At 45.8% G+C, this 18,351-nt stretch overlaps 1 protein-coding gene across 1 annotated transcript in view; it reads right to left on the minus strand.

Annotated features, from left to right (window-relative positions):
- RPS6KA4 (ribosomal protein S6 kinase A4) overlaps positions 1-14,049 on the minus strand; it is a 44,233-nt gene extending 30,184 nt beyond the window's left edge. Inside the window, exons 1-5 of the mRNA XM_070766181.1 lie at positions 13,815-14,049; positions 5,254-5,328; positions 2,675-2,893; positions 2,449-2,564; positions 886-993 (exon numbers count right to left, since the gene is read on the minus strand). Of these exons, the coding sequence (XP_070622282.1) occupies positions 886-993; positions 2,449-2,564; positions 2,675-2,893; positions 5,254-5,328; positions 13,815-13,863 (567 nt within the window). The 5' untranslated portion in view covers positions 13,864-14,049. The remainder of the gene's footprint in view (positions 1-885; positions 994-2,448; positions 2,565-2,674; positions 2,894-5,253; positions 5,329-13,814) is intronic.
- Positions 14,050-18,351: the final 4,302 nt, after the last annotated feature.

Here is an 18,351-nt window from a genome sequence, read left to right on the forward strand (position 1 = left end):
GAGGGAGGAAAGAAGGGAAGGGAGAAGGGAAGGAAGGAAGAGAAAGACATGTAGATAAGTTAGGCAGCCATATCAGAGGAAGGAAGGCAAAGAGAGAAGGAAGAAGGAAAGGAAGAAAGAGAGAAAGAGAAAGAAGACAGGCAGATAAAAGAGGCAGCCATATCAGAGGAAGCAAGGAAGGCAAAGAGACAAGGAAGAAGAAGGAAAGGAAGAAGGAAAGGAAGAAAGAGAGAAAGAGAAAGAAGGCAGGCAGATAAAAGAGTCAGCCATATCAGAGGAAGAAAGGAAGGAAGGCAAAGAGAGAAGGAAGAAGGAAAGGAAGAAAGAGAGAAAGAGAAAGAAAGAAGACAGGCAGATAAAAGAGGCAGCCATATCAGAGGAAGCAAGGAAGGCAAAGAGAGAAGGAAGAAGAAGGAAAGAAAGAAGGGAAGGAAGAAAGAAAAAGAGAAAGAGGAGGAAGGCAGATAAGATAGATAGCCATATTAGAGGAAGGGAGGGAGGGAGGAAGTTTTGATAACAATTAGTAAAGAAGCACATTTTGTGCAGTCTGAAGACTGGAGAAGAAACTAGATCAGAATCGAAGATTATCTAATCCGGGGAGGGGGGGGGGGGTCTCCAAATCTGACAATTTGTGGACTTCCAACTCCCAGAATTCTTCAGCCAGCCATAAGGAATTCTGGGAGTTGAAGTCCACACATCTCTTCTTAAATGGCTGGCAAAAGCTGTTTCTTCAAGCAATGCTGCCCCCCCTCACCCGCCTACAAAGACTCAAACCCACCCACTCCCGCGCCCATTTCTACTCAAGTTCTGTCTAAAACCTGATCCTCCAAGAACCAGACAATCACGGAATGCCGCTATGGGAAGAAAGAAGCAATTCGAACTCACATCCTCCGTCACAAATTCCTTGCTCAGTCCGAAGTCGGTCAGCACCACGTGACCCTCGTTGTCCAGCAAAATGTTTTCCAGCTTCACGTCCCGATAAATGATGCCAAGCTGAGGAATGAGAAAAGAAAAAAAAACCTCTTTGGCCCCTTGTGCCTACAAAACCTATTTTGTCAGTCCTCAACTTACGGCCACAAGCACCAGTAAATTCAGTCATGAAGCATTGCAGTTGCTAGAGGACACATTCCCATCACCACACCAATTTTACGGCCTTTTTCTTTACCGTGGTTGTTAAATGAATCACCCCCAGTCGTTAAGTGAGACATCGTGTGACCGTGACTTGCAGCCTTTCCTGCCGGCTTCCCACCTTAGCTTATCAGAAGCCAGCTCGGAAAGTCAGAAATGGCGATCGTGTGTTCCCAGGATCCCGCGACTGTCACAATCATATGACTTTTGACAAGTGCTCGAATCGCATCGCCGTAGGGACCACGGCGATGGTCATAAATTTGAGGACTGGTCATAAGCTGCTTCTACCTCCGACCCCACTCTGAGTGCTGTCATCACTTCAAACAGTCAAGGACTGTGGTCGTAAATTAAGGACGACTTGCAATAAGATTTTTAACTGCCGCATCTCGCAGCAGGAACCTTGGCGCCTGAAACTCAGCCAGACCAGCATTCCCTATCAATGCTGGGTTAGTTGAAACCGAGGTCAAGGTAAAAGAATCCCTACAAATTATTCCCTCTGCATTGTTGCCGACTCTATTTTACATTCTGTTCTGTTTCCTATTCTATATTCTATTCTATATTCTATATTCTATGCTATTTTCTATTCCATTCTATTTCCTATTCTATTGTATTTTCTATTCTATATTCTATTCTATTCTATATTCTATATTCTATATTCTATGCTATTTTCTATTCCATTCTATTTCCTATTCTATTCTATTTTCTATTCTATTCTATTTCCTATTCTATTCTATTTCCTATTCTATTCTATTTTCTATTCTATTCTATATTCCATTCTATTTTCTATTCCATTCTATTCTATTTTCTATTCTATTCTATTTCCTATTCTATTCTATATTCTATTTTCTGTTCTATTCTATTTTCTGTTCTATTTTCTGTTCTCTATTCTATTCTATTTTCTATTCTATTCTATATTCCATTCTATTCTATTCTATTTCATATTCTATTTCCTATTCTATATTCTATTCTATATTCTATTCTATTTCCTATTCTATTCTATTTTCTATTCTATTCTATATTCCATTCTATTCCATTCTATTTCCTATTCTATTGTATTTTCTATTCTATTCTATATTTCATTGTATTGTATTTTCTATTCTATTCTATATTCCATTCTATTCTATTCTATTTCCTTTTCTATATTCTATTCTATATTCTATTCTGTTCTCTATTCTATTTTCTATTCTATTCTATTCTCTATTCTGTTCTATTTTCTGTTCTATTTCTGTTCTATATTCTATTCTACTCCATTCTCTTCTATAGTTCAGGGGAGACGTGCGACCTAGAGGTTTTAAGGTGAGTGAATGAACGAGTTCTCACCTTGTGGAGGTGTTCAAGTGCCAAAATGATCTCCCCGCTGTAAAACTGTACTTCCTCCTCCGAGAAATGGTCCCGTTGGTACAAGTGAGTGAACAGCTCGCCTCCGCTCACGTAATCTAGGAAGGAAGCAACCGGAGAGGCTTGGACGGGACCCTCGGACGCAGGCCGACCTCCCCAGCCCCTCCCCTCCCATCCTACACACACAAACACACACACACACCCCTACCGAGAATGAGATGGAGCTTGGACTCCGTCTGGAAGGCGTAGTGCAGCGTCACGAGGAACGGCGACTGGCGGACGTGCTCCAGGACGGTCCGTTCGGTCCGCGTGTGCTCGGTCGTCTTGGCCTTGGCGACGATGGCCGCTTTGCGGAGCACTTTCATGGCATAAAGCTTGTTGGCGTCGTGGCCGGTGAGTTTACGGACCAGGAACACCTTCCCATAGGCTGAAGCGCAGAAGGGGGAAAGCAATTGGTGGTGGTGGTGGTGGACTTAGCAGGCGGACCTTTTATTTATTTATTTATTTATTATTTGGATTTGTATGCCGCCCCTCTCCGAAGACTCGGGGCGGCTCACAACAAGTGAAAAACAATCCAATACAAGCCTGTTTAGCGACCGAGGTTAGGGCAGCACCGATACAAGCGACTTGTGACTGTTTTCCACACCGACGACCATTGCGGCATCTCTGTCGGTCATGGGATCAAAATGGGGACGCCTGGCACTTGGCTCCTATTTATGGTGGACGCAGGGTTCCGGGGGGAAGGGTACGCGATCCACTTTTGCGGCCATCTGACACGCAAAGCCAAACTCACTTAGCAACGGGGTTCCTAACTTAACTGCAGTGATTCACTTAACCAAGTGTGGCCCGAAAGGTGCGATAATAATAATAATAACAACAACAATCACCTCCTGAAATAATAGTACTGTATTAAGAAGAAGGAAGAAAGAAGAGAAGGAGCAGAAGGAGGAGGAGGAGGAGGGAGGAGGAAGAAGAATAAGAAGAAAGGAGGAGGAGGAAGAAGAAGAAAGGAGGAAGGAGGAGGAGGAGGAGGAGGGAGGAGGAGGAGGAAGAAGAAGGAGAAGAAAGGAGGAGGAAGAAGGAGGAGGAAGGAGGAAGAAGAAGAAGAATGAGAAGAAAGGAGGAGGAAGAAGAAGGAGGAGGAGGGAGGAGGAAGAAGAAGAAAGGAGGAGGAAGAAGAAGGAGGAGGAGGAGGGAGGAGGAGGAGGAGGGAGGAGAAGGAGGAAGAAGAAGGAGAAGAAAGGAGGAGGAAGGAGGAGGAGGAGGGAGGAGGAGGAGGAAGAAGAAAGGAGGAGGAAGAAGAAGAAGAAGGAGGAGGAAGAAGAAGAAAGGAAGAAGAAGAAGAAGAACAACAACAGAGTTATAAGGGACCCTAGAGGTCTTCTAGTCCCACCCCCTGCCTAGCCAGGGAATCCTACATTACTTCAGACAAAAATTTCTAGTGTTGGAGCATTCACCACTTCTGGAGGCAGGTAGTTCCACCGGTTAATTGTTCAAACTGTCAGAAAATTAGTTCTAAGTCGCTTCTCTCCTTGTTTAGTTTCCACCCATTGCTTCTTGTTCTCCCCTCAGGTGCTATGGAGAATAGCTTGACTCCCTCTTCTTTGGGGCAACCCCTGAGATATTGGAAGGCTGCTATCATGTCTCTCTCCCCTGGTCCTTCTTTTCATGAAACTAGCCATGCCCAGTTCCTGCAACCGTTCTTCATATGATGTAGCCTCCGGTTCCCTAATCCTCTTTGTCGCTCTTCTCTGCACTCTTTCTAGAATCTCAACATCCTTATTGCATCATGGGGACCAAAACTGGATACTGTATTCCAAGTGTGGCCTTACCAAGGCCTTATAAAGTGGTATTAACCCTTCACGTGATAATAATAATAATAATAATAATAATAATAATTATTATTATTATTATTATTATTTATTGGATTTGTATGCCGCCCCTCTCCGCAGACTCGGGGCGGCTAACAACAATAAAAAACAACTAAAAACCCCTATTATAAAGCCAAACACACACAAACATACAATGCATGACTTGTAATGGCCTAGGGGGAAGAGCTATCTCAACTCCCCCATGCCTGGCGGTATAAGTGACTCTTGAGTAGTTTACGAAAGACAGGGAGGGTGGGGGCAGTTCTAATCTCTGGGGGGAGTTGGTTCCAGAGGGCTGGGGCCGCCACAGAGAAGGCTCTTCCCCAGGAGCCCGCCAAACGACATTGTTTAGTCGACGGGAGCCGGAGAAGGCCAACTCTGTGGGACCTTATCGGTCGCTGGGATTCGTGCGGTAGCAGGTGGTTCCAGAGGTAATCTGGTCCAATGCCATGTAGGGCTTTAAAGGTCATGACCAACACTTTGAATTGAAACTGATCGGCAGCCAATGCAAGCCACTGATCTTGATTCTATCCCTCTGTTAATGCAGCCTAGAACTGTGTTGGCTTTTTTGGGCAACTGCTGAACACGGCTGGCTCCTATTTAAATGGTTGTCCACTTGCCTAAATGTTGAACCTTACTTTAAAAACGAGGGGACCCTCACTTTTAACAACACCCCGGTTAGCAATGGAAAATGTGCGCTCAACGGCTCTTGTAATTCGAGCATTGCAGCTTTTCAATCCCCTCCCCACCGAATCAGAGTGAAAAATAGCTTCAATTTCAAGATTCTTAATGGGTTTTGTTTTTGTTTGCAAAGGGGGAAAAATGCTGTCTCTATCATTAGGCAGAGCAAAGCAGAGGGGGGAGAGAGAGGGGGGGGGGAGTGCTAGCTTAAAACCTTGTAAACATAGTTACTTACCTCCGGTACCCAAGACTTTGAGCAGTTCGAAATTTTCCATCCCCACTCTCTCTTCATCGTGCCCGGTTAAATTTGCTACCAGAAAACAGAGACAAAACTACATGTGTTTTCCCATCAATAAAAGAATTTTTTTTATCCCAGCCCGAGAATTTTAAACCCAAATTATATTCCATGCATAACATCCTAACATTGGAAGGACACCCAGGAGTCATGTATTATTATTATTATTATTTTATTATTTATTGGATTTGTATGCCGCCCCTCTCCGTAGACTCGGGGCGGCTAACAACAGTGATAAAAACAGCATGTAACAATCCAATACTAAAACAACTAAAAACCCTTATTATAAAACCAAACATACACACAAACATACCATGCATAAATTGTAAAGGCCTAGGGGGAAGGAATATCTCAGTTCCCCCATGCCTGATTGCAGAGGTGGGTTTTAAGGAGCTTACGAAAGGCGAGGAGGGTGGGGGCAATTCTAATCTCTTGCGGGAGCTGGTTCCAGAGGGCCGGGGCCGCCACAGAGAAGGGTCTTCCCCTAAATCCTGCCAAACGACATTGTTTAGTTGACGGGACTCGGAGAAGGCCAACTCTGTGGGACCTAACTGGTCGCTGGGATTCGTGCGGCAGAAGGCGGTCCCGGAGGTAATCTGGTCCGGTGCCATGAAGGGCTTTATAGGTCATAATCAACACTTTGAATTGTGACCGGAAACTGATCGGCAACCAATGCAGACTGTGGAGTGTTGGTGTGACATGGGCATATTTGGGGAAGCCCATGACTGCTCTCGCAGCTGCATTCTGCACGATCTGAAGTTTCCGAACACTTTTCAAAGGTAGCCCCATGTAGAGAGCGTTACAGTAGTCGAACCTCGAGGTGATGAGAGCATGAGTGACTGTGAGCAGGGAGTCCCAGTCCAGATAGGGCCGCAACTGGTGCACCAGGCGAACCTGGGCAAACGCCCCCCTCGCCACAGCTGAAAGATGTAGCCTAACCTTCTCCCATTTTTAGTGGAAAAATCATCACTGAAATCCCAGCCTGAGTTTGAGGACCAGAACCAATGTGAATTGGGTCCAGGCTGGGGCTGTTCCATGTAGCAGAATTTGTACTCTCAAGGGGAATGATTTTACAAGAGAATAAGTTTTTAAGACATCTGGGGAGCTGAGAGAAATCAAAATAACCAATTGAAAGAAGGGGAAGATGAAAATATTTAAGGGGGGCAACAGAGTTACCTTCTTTTATCCACACACACATACCCCCAAGTGCAAGGATTGGCTTGGATGATTTTAAAAGAGGGCCTTCAAGACAATTGCAAAACCAAACATATCTGTTTTTTAAAAACAACGTTTTATTTATTTATGTAGGAGAGAAGTGCCAAACCAGGGGGAAATAGTAAGCTTTCAAAAATAAGCGAAACAAAGTTTCCCTAAAAACAATACGAAAACAAGCACTCCAGAAAGAGAAGAGAATAAAATGGAATGGAATAGAAGAATAGAAACATAGAAGATTGACGGCAGAAAAAGACCTCATGGTCCATCTATACTATTTTCTGTATTTTGTCTTAGAATGGATCTATGTTTATCCCAGGCATGTTTAAATTCAGTGACGGTGGATGTACCAACCACGTCTGCTGGAAGTTTGTTCCAAGGATCTACTACTCTTTCAGTAAAATAATATTTTCTCATGGTGCTTTTGATCTTCTCCCCAACTAACTTCAGATTGTGTCCCCTTGTTCTTGTGTTCACTTTCCTATTAAAAACACTTCCCTCCTGGACCTTATTTAACCCTTTGACATATTTAAATGTTTTGATCATGTCCCCCCTTTTCCTTCTGTCCTCCAGACTAGACAGATTGAGTTCATTAAGTCTTTCCTGATACGTTTTATGCTTAAGACCTTCCACCATTCTTGTAGCCCGTCTTTGGACCCCTTCAATTTTGTCAATATCTTTTTGTAGGTGAGGTCTCCAGAACTGAACACAGTATTATTCCAAATGTGGTCTCACCAGCACTCTATATAAGGGGATCACAATCTCCCTCTTCCTGCTTGTTATACCTCTAGCTATGCAGCCAAGCATCCTACTTGCTTTTCCTACCGCCCGACCACACTGCTCTCCCATTTTGAGGCTGTCAGAAATCACTACCCCTAAATCCTTCTCTTCTGAAGTTTTTGCTAACACAGAACTGCCAATACAATACTCAGATTGAGGATTCCTTTTCCCCAAGTGCATTATTTTACATTTGGAAACATTAAACTGCAGTTTCCATTGCTTTGACCATTTATCTAGTAAAGCTAAATCATTTACCATATTACAGACGCCTCCAGGAATAAGACCCCTCCAGGAATAAGATCCCTCCAGGAATAAGACCCCTCCAGAACAGAACCGAAAATGGGATAGAATAGAATAGAAAAAAATGGAATGGAATAGAAGAAAAGGAGGAGGAAGAAATAAAATGGAATGGAATATAACAGAACATGGGATAGGATAGAAAATGGAATGATATAGAATAAGTAGAGAATAGAATAAATAGACTAGACCAGGCTAGACTAGAGAATAGAATAGAACAAAACAGAATAGAAAATATATTACAATAGGATAGGATTCAATTCTTTATTGGACACCAACTGGACACACAAGTAATTTGTCTCCCGTGCATAAGCTCTCCGTGTGCATGCAAACAACAAAGTGACAGGTCATAGATCATAAATCATAGTTACAATCATTCACCATAACATGCAAACAAGTGATAACGATCACTTTATCAGCGACAACCAGTACAGGATGATGAAAAAAAAATATATATCAAAAGAATGGAACTCCAGCGATGGGCTGCTCGAATGACAATCCGGCACAAAAAATAACAGTGCCCTTACTCCTGATATTCACGCCATTCCTAGTGAATGCTGATCATAGCGGCCTGTCAGTCCTGTCAATCAACTAAAAATAAATGAATACATTTGCTGTCCCCACACGCACCGCCTCTTAAAGTCCCCCAGCAATTGTCAGTCTTTAGGGCCACGGAAATTAATTAACTAATTAACTTAACTGTCCTGGATTTAAAGGCTATCTGACTGTGACCAGCATTGGCATTTTGGATTCAGCAGACTGAATTTATTATACAGGCTTCGTTTCAGACATCTGGGCCCTTGCTAGGTTTTGTGTGCGCGTGTCTGTGTGTTTTGTAATCTTTAGCTTGAACATATTTTTTTTTAAAAAAAATTAAACTTCATCAGACCATATTTTCCCAACCTAACACAACCCTAGTCTCTCCCACTCCCCTGATTTATTCATTGATTTAATTTTTTGAACTAGAGCAAGGGTTCCTAAACTTGGCAACTTTAAGACTTGTGGACTTCAACTCCCAGAATTCTCCAGCCAGCAATGCTATGCTCTGCTTTGCTAGGCTGGCTGGAGAATTCTGGGAGTTGAAGTCCACAAGTCTTAAAGTTGCCAAGTTTGGGAACCACTGAACTACAGCAAGGATGGTCACACCAACTGGTAGTCTGTGAGAGGCAGTTTTTTCTCAACTCAGCAATTTTAAGCTGCGTGGACTTCAACTCCCAGAATTCCCCAGCCAATTTGTTTTAAAGGTCTTGGACTTCTGCTCTCAGAATTTCCTAGCCGACATGTTTTAAAGATGGGTGGACTTCAACTCCCAGAATTCCCCAGGCAGTGCGCTTTAAAATAGGTGGACTCCACTCCCAGAATTCCCCAGCCAGCGTGCTTTAAAGATGAGTGGATTCCAATTCCCAGATTTCTCCAACCAGCGTGGCTTAAGATAGGTGGACCTCAACTCCCAGAATTCTCCAGGCAGTGTGCTTTGCCCAGGTCCGCCTGGTGCACCAGTTGCGGCCCTATTTGGACAGGGAGTCACTGCTCACAGTCGCTCATGCCCTCATCACCTCGAGGTTCGATTACTGCAACGCTCTCTACATGGGGCTACCTTTGAAAAGTGTTCGGAAACTTCAGATCGTGCAGAACGCGGCCGCGAGAGCCATCGTGGGGCTTCCTAGATTTGCCCACGTTTCTCTGTGGCCTGCATTGGCTGCCGATCAGTTTCCGGTCACAATTCAAAGTGTTGGTTATGACCTTTAAAGCCCTGCATGGCATTGGACCAGAGTACCTCCGGAACCGCCTGCTACCGCACGAATCCCAGCGACCGATCAGGTCCCACAGAGTTGGCCTTCTCCGGGTCCTATCGACCAAACAATGTTGTTTGGCGGGCCCTAGGGGAAGAGCCTTCTCTGTGGCAGCCCTGGCCCTCTGGAATCAACTCCACCCCGGAGATTAGAACTGCTCCCACACTCCTAGTCTTTCGTAAATTACTCAAGACCCATCTATACCACCAGGCATGGGGGAGTTGAGACACCTTTCCCCCAGGCTTTTTTATATTTATGTTTGGGTATGTATATGTTGTTTGCTTTTTAAAATATGATAGGGTTTTATGTGCTTTTTAATATTAGATTTGTTTTCGCTGGAATATTGTTTTTATTATTGTTGTGAGCCTCCAGGAGTCTTCAATTTAATAAATTCAATTTATTAGATTTGTATGCCGCCCCTCTCCGAAGACTCGGGGCGGCATACAAATCTAATAAATTGAATTGAATTGAATTTAAAATAGGTGGACTCCACTCCCAGAATTCCCCAGCCAGCATGCTTTAAAGATGAGTGGATTCCAATTCGCAGATTTCTCCAACCAGCGTGGCTTAAGATAGGTGGACTTCAACTCCCAGAATTCTCCACCCAGCACAGTTAAAAGTTATACATACGGCTGGTGAATTTTGGGAATTGATAGTCCATCCAACTTAAAGTTGCTGAGAGTGAGGAACACTGAAGTAGGTTGAGCCAGGACATCCCAAGGGATCCAAGGGGCAACTCTGACCCTGGCAGTACCTCCTCTTCGCCCAAAACATTTGCTCACATACACGTCGCACCTCCGCACCCAATTCCCTGGGAGTCGCCCCATTTCCGGGCTGAATTACAGGTTAGCCAACAGGCAGTCAAGCGGGCCTGCACTTGCCCGGGAGGCTACCAGCCCAAGGGGCCTCTTTTCCAACCACAGGTACAGACAGGACCGATCAGATCCCCAAGGGGAAATGTGGGGGAAATCCCAGATTTCCCCATTTTCTTCAATCACACACCAGCGTTCAGATCAAACTTCCCTGCATGCCTTGTGCTTCAAATTAATTTAAAATAAAAAACCAGGGCCATTTTAAAACCATTTCCTTCTCCTTCGGGGTCTCTTAAGTAAAATCATTGATCCACGCTAAAAGCAGTCAGAAAGAGGAGACCCACGCACGCCCATTAAACACCCATTCTCTCTCTCTCTCTCTCTCTCTCTCTCTCTCTCTCTCTCTCTCTCTCTCTCTCTCTGTATATATATGAATAATAATTATCTTTTGGGAGCGGAACACCACGAAAATTTCATTTCAATGCACGCCAATTAGCGTACATTAAAAGTGACAATAAAGTTTTTATTCTGTTCTACCTCGGCTGCTCTTTTCCTCGTCGTGATTTGCAAGAGTGGAATATATATACCGGTATATATATTTTTAAATATTCCATCCAGGCAATTCAAAGGAGAAAACCCTAAATCCAAAACAAAATCTGTTCCGTCATCCATCTCTCCTACCAAACACTCAGCAAACACCTCCCACAAAACAAGATCCTTGTTGTTATGTTGTGCTGGTTTCCCGGCATGCTGTTCTCAAAGGTAGACTCCCTGGCTAGCTGGAAGCTCCCTTTCTGACATCTTGACTGACAAATGCAAATATCCCGTGTTGCCTCAAACTTCTTTGGCATGTTTGGCAAGGATTTAGGGGTAGTGATTTCTGACAGTCTCAAAATGGGTGAGCAGTGTGGTCGGGCGGTAGGAAAAGCAAGTAGGATGCTTGGCTGCATAGCTAGAGGTATAACAAGCAGAAAGAGGGAGATTATGATCCCGCTCTATAGAACGCTGGTGAGACCACATTTGGAATAATACTGTGTTCAGTTCTGGAGACCTCACCTACAAAAAGATATTGACAAAATTGAACGGGTCTACAAGAATGGTGGAAGGTCTTAAGCATAAAACGTATCAGGAAAGACTTAATGGAACTCAATCTGTATAGTCTGGAGGACAGAAGGAAAAGGGGGGACATGATTGAAACATTTAAATATGTCAAAGGGTTAAATAAGGTTCAGGAGGGAAGTGTTTTTAATAGGAAAGTGAACACAAGAACAAGGGGACACAATCTGAAGTTAGTTGGGGGGAAAGATCAAAGGCAACGTGAGAAAATATTGTTTTACTGAAAGAGTAGTAGATCCTTGGAACAAACTTCCAGCAGACGTGGTTGGTAAATCCACAGTAACTGAATTTAAACATGCCTGGGATAAACATAGATCCACTGTAAGATAAAAAACAGGAAATAGTATAAGGGCAGACTAGATGGACCATGAGGTCTTTTTCTGCCGTCAGTCTTCTATGTTTCTATGTTTCTATGTTTGTGTGTATGCTTGCTTTTAATAATGGGTTTTTTAGTGTTTTTTAAATTATTAGATTTGTTCTTACATTGTCTTTGTTATTGTTGTGAGCTGCCCTGAGTCTACGGAGAGGGGCGGCATACAAATCTAATAAATAAAAATTAATAATAATAATAATAATAATAATAATAATAATAATAATAATAATAATTAAAGGGCCTGTTAATGTGCGTTTGGGGCCGCACTTATTTGCTCTACGATCCAGATTGACGGTAATTAAGGAACGGAAAGGAAAATCTTGGAAGGGGGACGGGTTTGATTGACAGGCAAGGCAAATGCACTGTACAGTATACACCTACACCTGGGTTCGGGGAAGGTGGGCTGGTGATTCACGGGCACACATAAACACCCCCCCCCCCCGCCCAAGGATAAAGGAACCGCATTCACACACGAATCCGTTTAACTAGACTTTTGACAGCTGCAGACAGACCGAAAGTGGGTTTCTTCCAAGTCTACTATGGGTCCCTGTTTTTCAAACCTGGCAACTTTGAGTGGTATGTGTGCGTGTGTGGGTGTGTACACTTCAACTCCCAGAATGCCCCAGCAAATACACACACACACCCCTCAAAGTTGCCAAGTTTTGGAAAACACGGATCTATAGGTGATCAGCCAAGGGTTATATAAAGCAGTGTTTCCCAACCTTGGCAACTTGAAGATATCTGGACTTCAACTCCCAGAATTCCCCAGCCAGCATTCGCTGGCTGGGGAATTCTGGGAGTTGAAGTCCAGATATCTTCAAGTTGCCAAGGTTGGGATACACTGATATAGAGGAAGGTTTTAAGGTTTCCAACAGGAAAATGGACAACCTCCTTAATCTGCACCCCTTGGCTGCAAAAAGGAGGGGAGTGGGCTGCCTTAGGGCTGTACCCCAGCCCAGTGGGGGTAGGAGGGGGTCTCCTTTCCTTGTCTGCACCAGCTCCCCCCCCAAAAAAAACCCCTGGAAATTTTAAAGGCCCGAATTGCCTTGCCCACCCTTTCCAAACATACCCTACAGTTGAATACTGATCAGCTACTGAAGGCAGAGAAGGGGGGGGGCGTTAAGCCCTGAACCCCCCCTTTAAGAAACAGCCTTCTGCACCCCACCCACCACCCACCTGCCGCCGCGGCTGCTCGCTCGCTGGCTCGCGCCCCCAGCCCGCCCCCACCTGCCAATCCCGGCGGGGGTGGGCTGGTGATTCACGGGCACACATAAACACCCCCCCCCCGCCCAAAAAACCCCAAGCACACACACATAGACAACCCAGCCTCGGTTCCAGCTGGGTGGAGGGGCGGGGCTTGCATCCACGAAGGGGCGGGGCTTCCCCACTTTGAAAAATAACTCTCGGCCAGGCCTGGCCAGCTCCAGCTTTTTTTTTTTGCAAGGGGTCTCGTGTGTGTGGGGAATCCCTAGCCCGGGTTGGCCCTGCCAAGCGCCTGTTGTCTCTTTGCCCGGCTCTGGGTTCCAGTCCTGCTTTGCAAAGCTAGGAAGGGGGGAGGAGAGAAGCAACTGGTGGCTCGGCGGGCGCCGGTTCTGGGGAGAGAGAGGGTCCCCGGGTGACCCCCTCCTCTGCGCTCCTGGTCGTGGGGAGCTTCCCAAAGAGACGGTGCGTCTTTGGAAACACTCCCCCCCCCCCCAATCACCCTGATCTCTCTCCTCCTACAGGGGCGGCCGATCCCCCTCCGATCCAGCTCGCCCCCCCCTCAACCCGCCCCCACTCCAAGAAGGAAAGCTGTGCACCGCGTCCCCCCTCTCCAAATAGCACCCCATCGGCGCGCCCGCGTCTCGGCCCCCAACTCCGCGGGCCTTCCTCCCCGCCCTCCCTCCAGCAAATCGACGGTGGGAGGGGGGGAGGAATCCAGGTTGTCACCCTGACATTTCACCCACATACACACCACCGCCGTCCCATCAGCCCCCACCCCGCTCGGGACCCCCCGCGCCCCGGCTTTGGAGAGGCTCTAAGGGCGCGCGGTGCGCCCTAGGCGCGGCTGGCGTCTCCAAGGTCCCCTTTGCGCTCCAAGCCCCTCCGCCCGGGCTCCCTTCCATCTCGGGGGGGTACCGTTGGTCAGGGGCAGCTCCACCGTCTCCTCCTCGGTGCCGTCGTCCATGGCCGGGCCGTCTCCTTCCTCCTTTTCTCCTCCTTCCTTCCTTCCTTCCTCGCCTGTCTAGAGCGCTGCCTCCGCTCGCCTTACATGCCGCGCGGCCCGCACCGCGACGCTTCCTGGTGCAGCGAGCGAGCGCCCGCCGCCGCCGCTGCCTTCTCCAGGCCTGAGTCAAGAGGCAGGAATGCGAGAGAGCCCGGCGGAGGAGAGGAGGAGAGGAAGCGCCAGGCAAAATCCGGGGACCCGCCCCGGGGAGGGCGACGCGGGACCCCCTTTCTGGCCACCCACTCCCCGAAAGTTGTCATCCGCCCGCTAGGCAAAAAAGGGAAAATTTAAAAAAGAGCGCAGCGCCATTTCCTACGAGCCCCCCCTCCTTTGCCAAAGCCACAGGTTTTTTGCGGGGGGGGGGGGCAATCGGAGCGCTTCTACTTCCCTCTCTCGTCTGCAGTCCCCCTCCCCTCCTTCCTCGGCGGGGAAGGGGTCCAGTTTTGGGCATCCAAGGGCTCTGCCTGATCCCTTGAAAAGGGGCCGAAGGTGCAAGTACTTTTTCCTCAGGCTCACAGAACCTAGAACATTAGAAAATTGCAGAATAACAGAGCTAGAAGGGGACCTTAGAGGTCATCTAGTCCAACCCCCTGCTCGAGCAGGAAACCCTTACAAAATTGCAGAATAACAGAGCTGGAAGGGGACCTTAGAGGCCATCTAGTCCAACCCCCTGCTCAAGCAGGAGACTTTCCCCCTTCAAATAAATGGTGGTCTAGTCTCTCTTTGAAAGCCTTCAGGGAAGGAGAGCACCCACAACTTCTGGAAGCAAACTCTTAGCCAGGGAAGGTTGGGGGATCTGGATTTGGGAAGGGGGCTGCTCCCTGGATCCTTTTCTTTCCGTTCAAAGCGGGAATTTGGGAAAGGCGCAGACTAATCTGTTTTGATTTCCAATGCCCCGGACCCTTCCCAAGCTCAGAGACCCAAGGCTGAAAAATCCAGTTTAGGCAGAACTCTGGAAAATAAAAAGAAGCCCACTAAAACAAGTTGGTTACAATCTGATTAAACTAGCAGGCCTGAGAAAACCCAGAGGGGAGGAGGCGATGTTGGGGGCTCAAATGAAATGAATCGATTGTTTAAACAATCCTGAAATTCCGATGGGGGTTTCCAGAGATGGGTTATCTTGTTTGCAGAAGAAGACTTGCAGAAAGCTTCATCAGTGTAGAGGTGTCTCTAATTCTCCATCCAAAACATGAAGATAATAAAATAATAATATAATAAATATATATCTATATATCTATATATTAAATATGTTCTGCTGGCGTGTTTCAACCGCACGTAATTACAGGGTAATTAGTCTAGGAAGACACGCACCACACGATAAAAGGAAAACCCAAAAGTTTTTATAAACAGAAAAACAGAAACAGCTCCCTTTTTATATGTCAAAGGGATTTTCTGGTACACACAAGGCACAGGTTAAATGCAATCCAATTGCTCACCCAATAACTGGGAAATTGAGTCCAATTCTAAAGTCGAGAGAGTCCACACAGCACAAAACAGAACAGAACAGCACAAAAACCACGATCTTGATGAAACAATGAATCAGATAAACTGCCATGAGGCTAAAACACCAGGTTGCACCTTTATCTGTAGCACTAATTACAGCAGCCCCACCCAACCACAGGTGGCCTCATTTTCTCTTGTAATAATCCTTCAGTTGTTGTCTCCTATGCATCTCTCTACGGATCCAAGGATGATACAGATGATTGATCTCCTCCTGGGCTGTCTGCCAAACTCCCCTCTTCCCTGTCACTCACGCATCCTTGGTCAGAGGAGGCCTCGTCGGCAGATTCCATCGGGAGCAAAACATGCCTGCAGCATGTGGATGTTTCCCCCACATCCACCTGTACATTCCTTGGGGTAGGAGCTGGGCCAGAACTAACCACAACAAAATGTAAATATATAAATAATATAATAAAATAATTATTACTAAAAAAACCCAGAATATTGGAAGAATAGAGTTGAAATGAGAGAATAAAATATAGAAGACGGAAGAGAATAGAGAATAAAACAAAGAAAGAATAGAAGAGAGAATAAAATAGAGAGAAGAGAGAATAAAATATAAAGGAGAAAAGAGAAGAGAAAATAGAAAATATAGAAGAAGAGAAGAGAAAATAAAATATAGAAGAGAATAAATAACAGAAGAGAAAAGAGAAGAGGGAATAAAATAGGGACGAGAAGGCTTCATCTCCACTTTGTTAATATTACAGGAATTTGATTTAAAATGAGGTCCTTCCCCTTCGGTGCAAATATGACTTCTGAAAAAGAAGTGATTTCCCCCACCACCACATTCCTTAGTGGGCCTGCTTTGCACATTTATTTTATTTATTTATTGGACTGGTATGCCGCCCCTCTCCGCAGACTCGGGGCGGCTAACAACAAGGATAAAAACAGCATGTAACAATCCAATTAATAAAACAACGAAAACCCCTTATTATAAAAGCAAACATACACGCAAACATACCATGCATAACTTGTAATGGCCTAGGGGGAAGGAATATCTTAACTCCCCCATGCCTGATGGCAGAGGTGGGTTTTAAGGAGCTTACGAAAGACAGGGAGGGTGGGGGCAGTTCTAATCTCCGGGGGGAGTTGATTCCAGAGGGCCGGGGCCGCCACAGAGAAGGCTCTTCCCCTGGGGCCCACCAAACGCATCCTACTCTTGTAAAGATTCAGCCCTCTGGGGTTGGAAAGGCCAGGGAGACATTTGCAGAGAAGCTGCAGGGATCATCTGAAGGCAACCCCAACCATAGTTCCCTCTAAGCTGAGCAGGGAGCAATCGCTCACTTAAAAATCATCATCAGCTCAGAGTTTTCCAAACCTGCCCAGAAGCCGAGAGGGAAAGAGTGAGAGGGAAGGAGAGAGAGAGGAAGAGAGAGAAACAGATAGAAAAAAGAGAGGAAGGAAAAGAGAAAGAAAAAGAATGGGAGTAAGGAAGAGAGAAAGAAAATCAAAATCTAGTTTGAAACTAGCTCAACTATTTAAGTGGCATTTTGATATTGATAGAGTTGCCCTATTATGAGCTCACTGTTACAGACACACAGTACAGTATTTTATTTTGAAATTCTCTGAGGCAAAACAGGGTGGGTTTTTTATTTGTTTGTTTGTTTGTTTGTTTGTTTGTTTGTTTATTTATTATTTCTGTGCCGCTCAGTCCCAAAGGGACTGCCGCTCAGACACTATACTTTTCCGCCCACCCACCCCAAAAAATTAGAGGGAACACTGACCCCAACCATTCTAAACAACAACAACAACAACAACCAGGAAGGAAGTGATTTGTGCAAGCAAAACAGAGTAGGGACACTCTAAAAATCCGTGATAGGAAGCGAGCCTAGAAAAAGACACTCTGCAATTAAGAGTTATTTCGAAAGTTCTCCCCCCCCCTTTATACTTCCTCTTTCCTGGTCTTCAGAAAATCTTTATTTAATTTGTGCCTTCAGTGATTCGCTACTCCCCCGCCCCCAATCCTTCCCTAAGTCTTTAGGCACAGCCACTTAAGAGAGGAAGCGGGTGCAGCTCTAGATAAAAATCTCCTGTCAATCAAAACTGAGCTCAGAGCTCCATCTTTGTCTTTTCCTTAATTCCATTTATCAATTTATTAGGTGACGGAGGCGGGGGGGGGGGCTGCAGGGGGGCAAGATTTGCACCAAACACCCCTACATTTGTATCCTCCAGCAACATTCCTGGCAGAATTCTCAGAGGGAGGTGGGAGTCTTCGGAGAGGGGCGGCATACAAATCTAATAAATAATAATAATAATAAAAATAATAATAAAATCCTAGGGCAGTGATGGCGAACCTATGGCACGGAACCACATCTGCTGGAACGTGAACCGTTGCCCTAGCCCAGCTCCAAGGTGTATGTGTGTGCCGGCCAGCTGATTTTTGTCTTGCACAGAGGCTCCGGGAGGGCGTTTTTGGCTTGCAGAGAGCCTCTGGAGGGATGGGGGAGGACATTTTCACCCTCCCCCCCCCGGCTCCAGGGAAGCCTTTGGAGACTGGGGAGGGCAAAACACGAGCCTACTGGGCCCACCAGAAGTTGGGACACAGGCCATTTCTGTCCTCCCGAGGGGCCTCTGGGGAGCTGGGGGAATAATAATAATAATAATAATAATAATAATAATAATAATAATAATAATTAATAATAATAATCACCACCCAGTCTGGAAGGCCTTGTAATCTTCACAAAGGGTTTTCACATATTTTTCAGGAAAAAGGAATTTCCTTGGTAGCTTGTGTGTCTTTGCGAGTCTCAGCTTGCAATGATGCATTATAATCACTGGGAAGGAAGAAAGAAAGGAAGGGAAGAAGGAAGGAAGGAAAGAAGGAAGGAAGAAGGAAGGAAGGGAAGGAAAGGAAGGGAGGAAGGAAGGGAAGAAGGAAGGAAGGAAAGGAAGGGAAGAAGGAAGGGAGGAAGGGAAGAAGGAAGGAAGGAAAGGAAAGAAGGAAGGAAG

The sequence above is a fragment of the Erythrolamprus reginae genome, chromosome 13, assembly GCF_031021105.1.
Source record: "Erythrolamprus reginae isolate rEryReg1 chromosome 13, rEryReg1.hap1, whole genome shotgun sequence".
In the NCBI taxonomy this organism is placed as follows: Eukaryota; Metazoa; Chordata; class Lepidosauria; order Squamata; family Dipsadidae; genus Erythrolamprus; species Erythrolamprus reginae.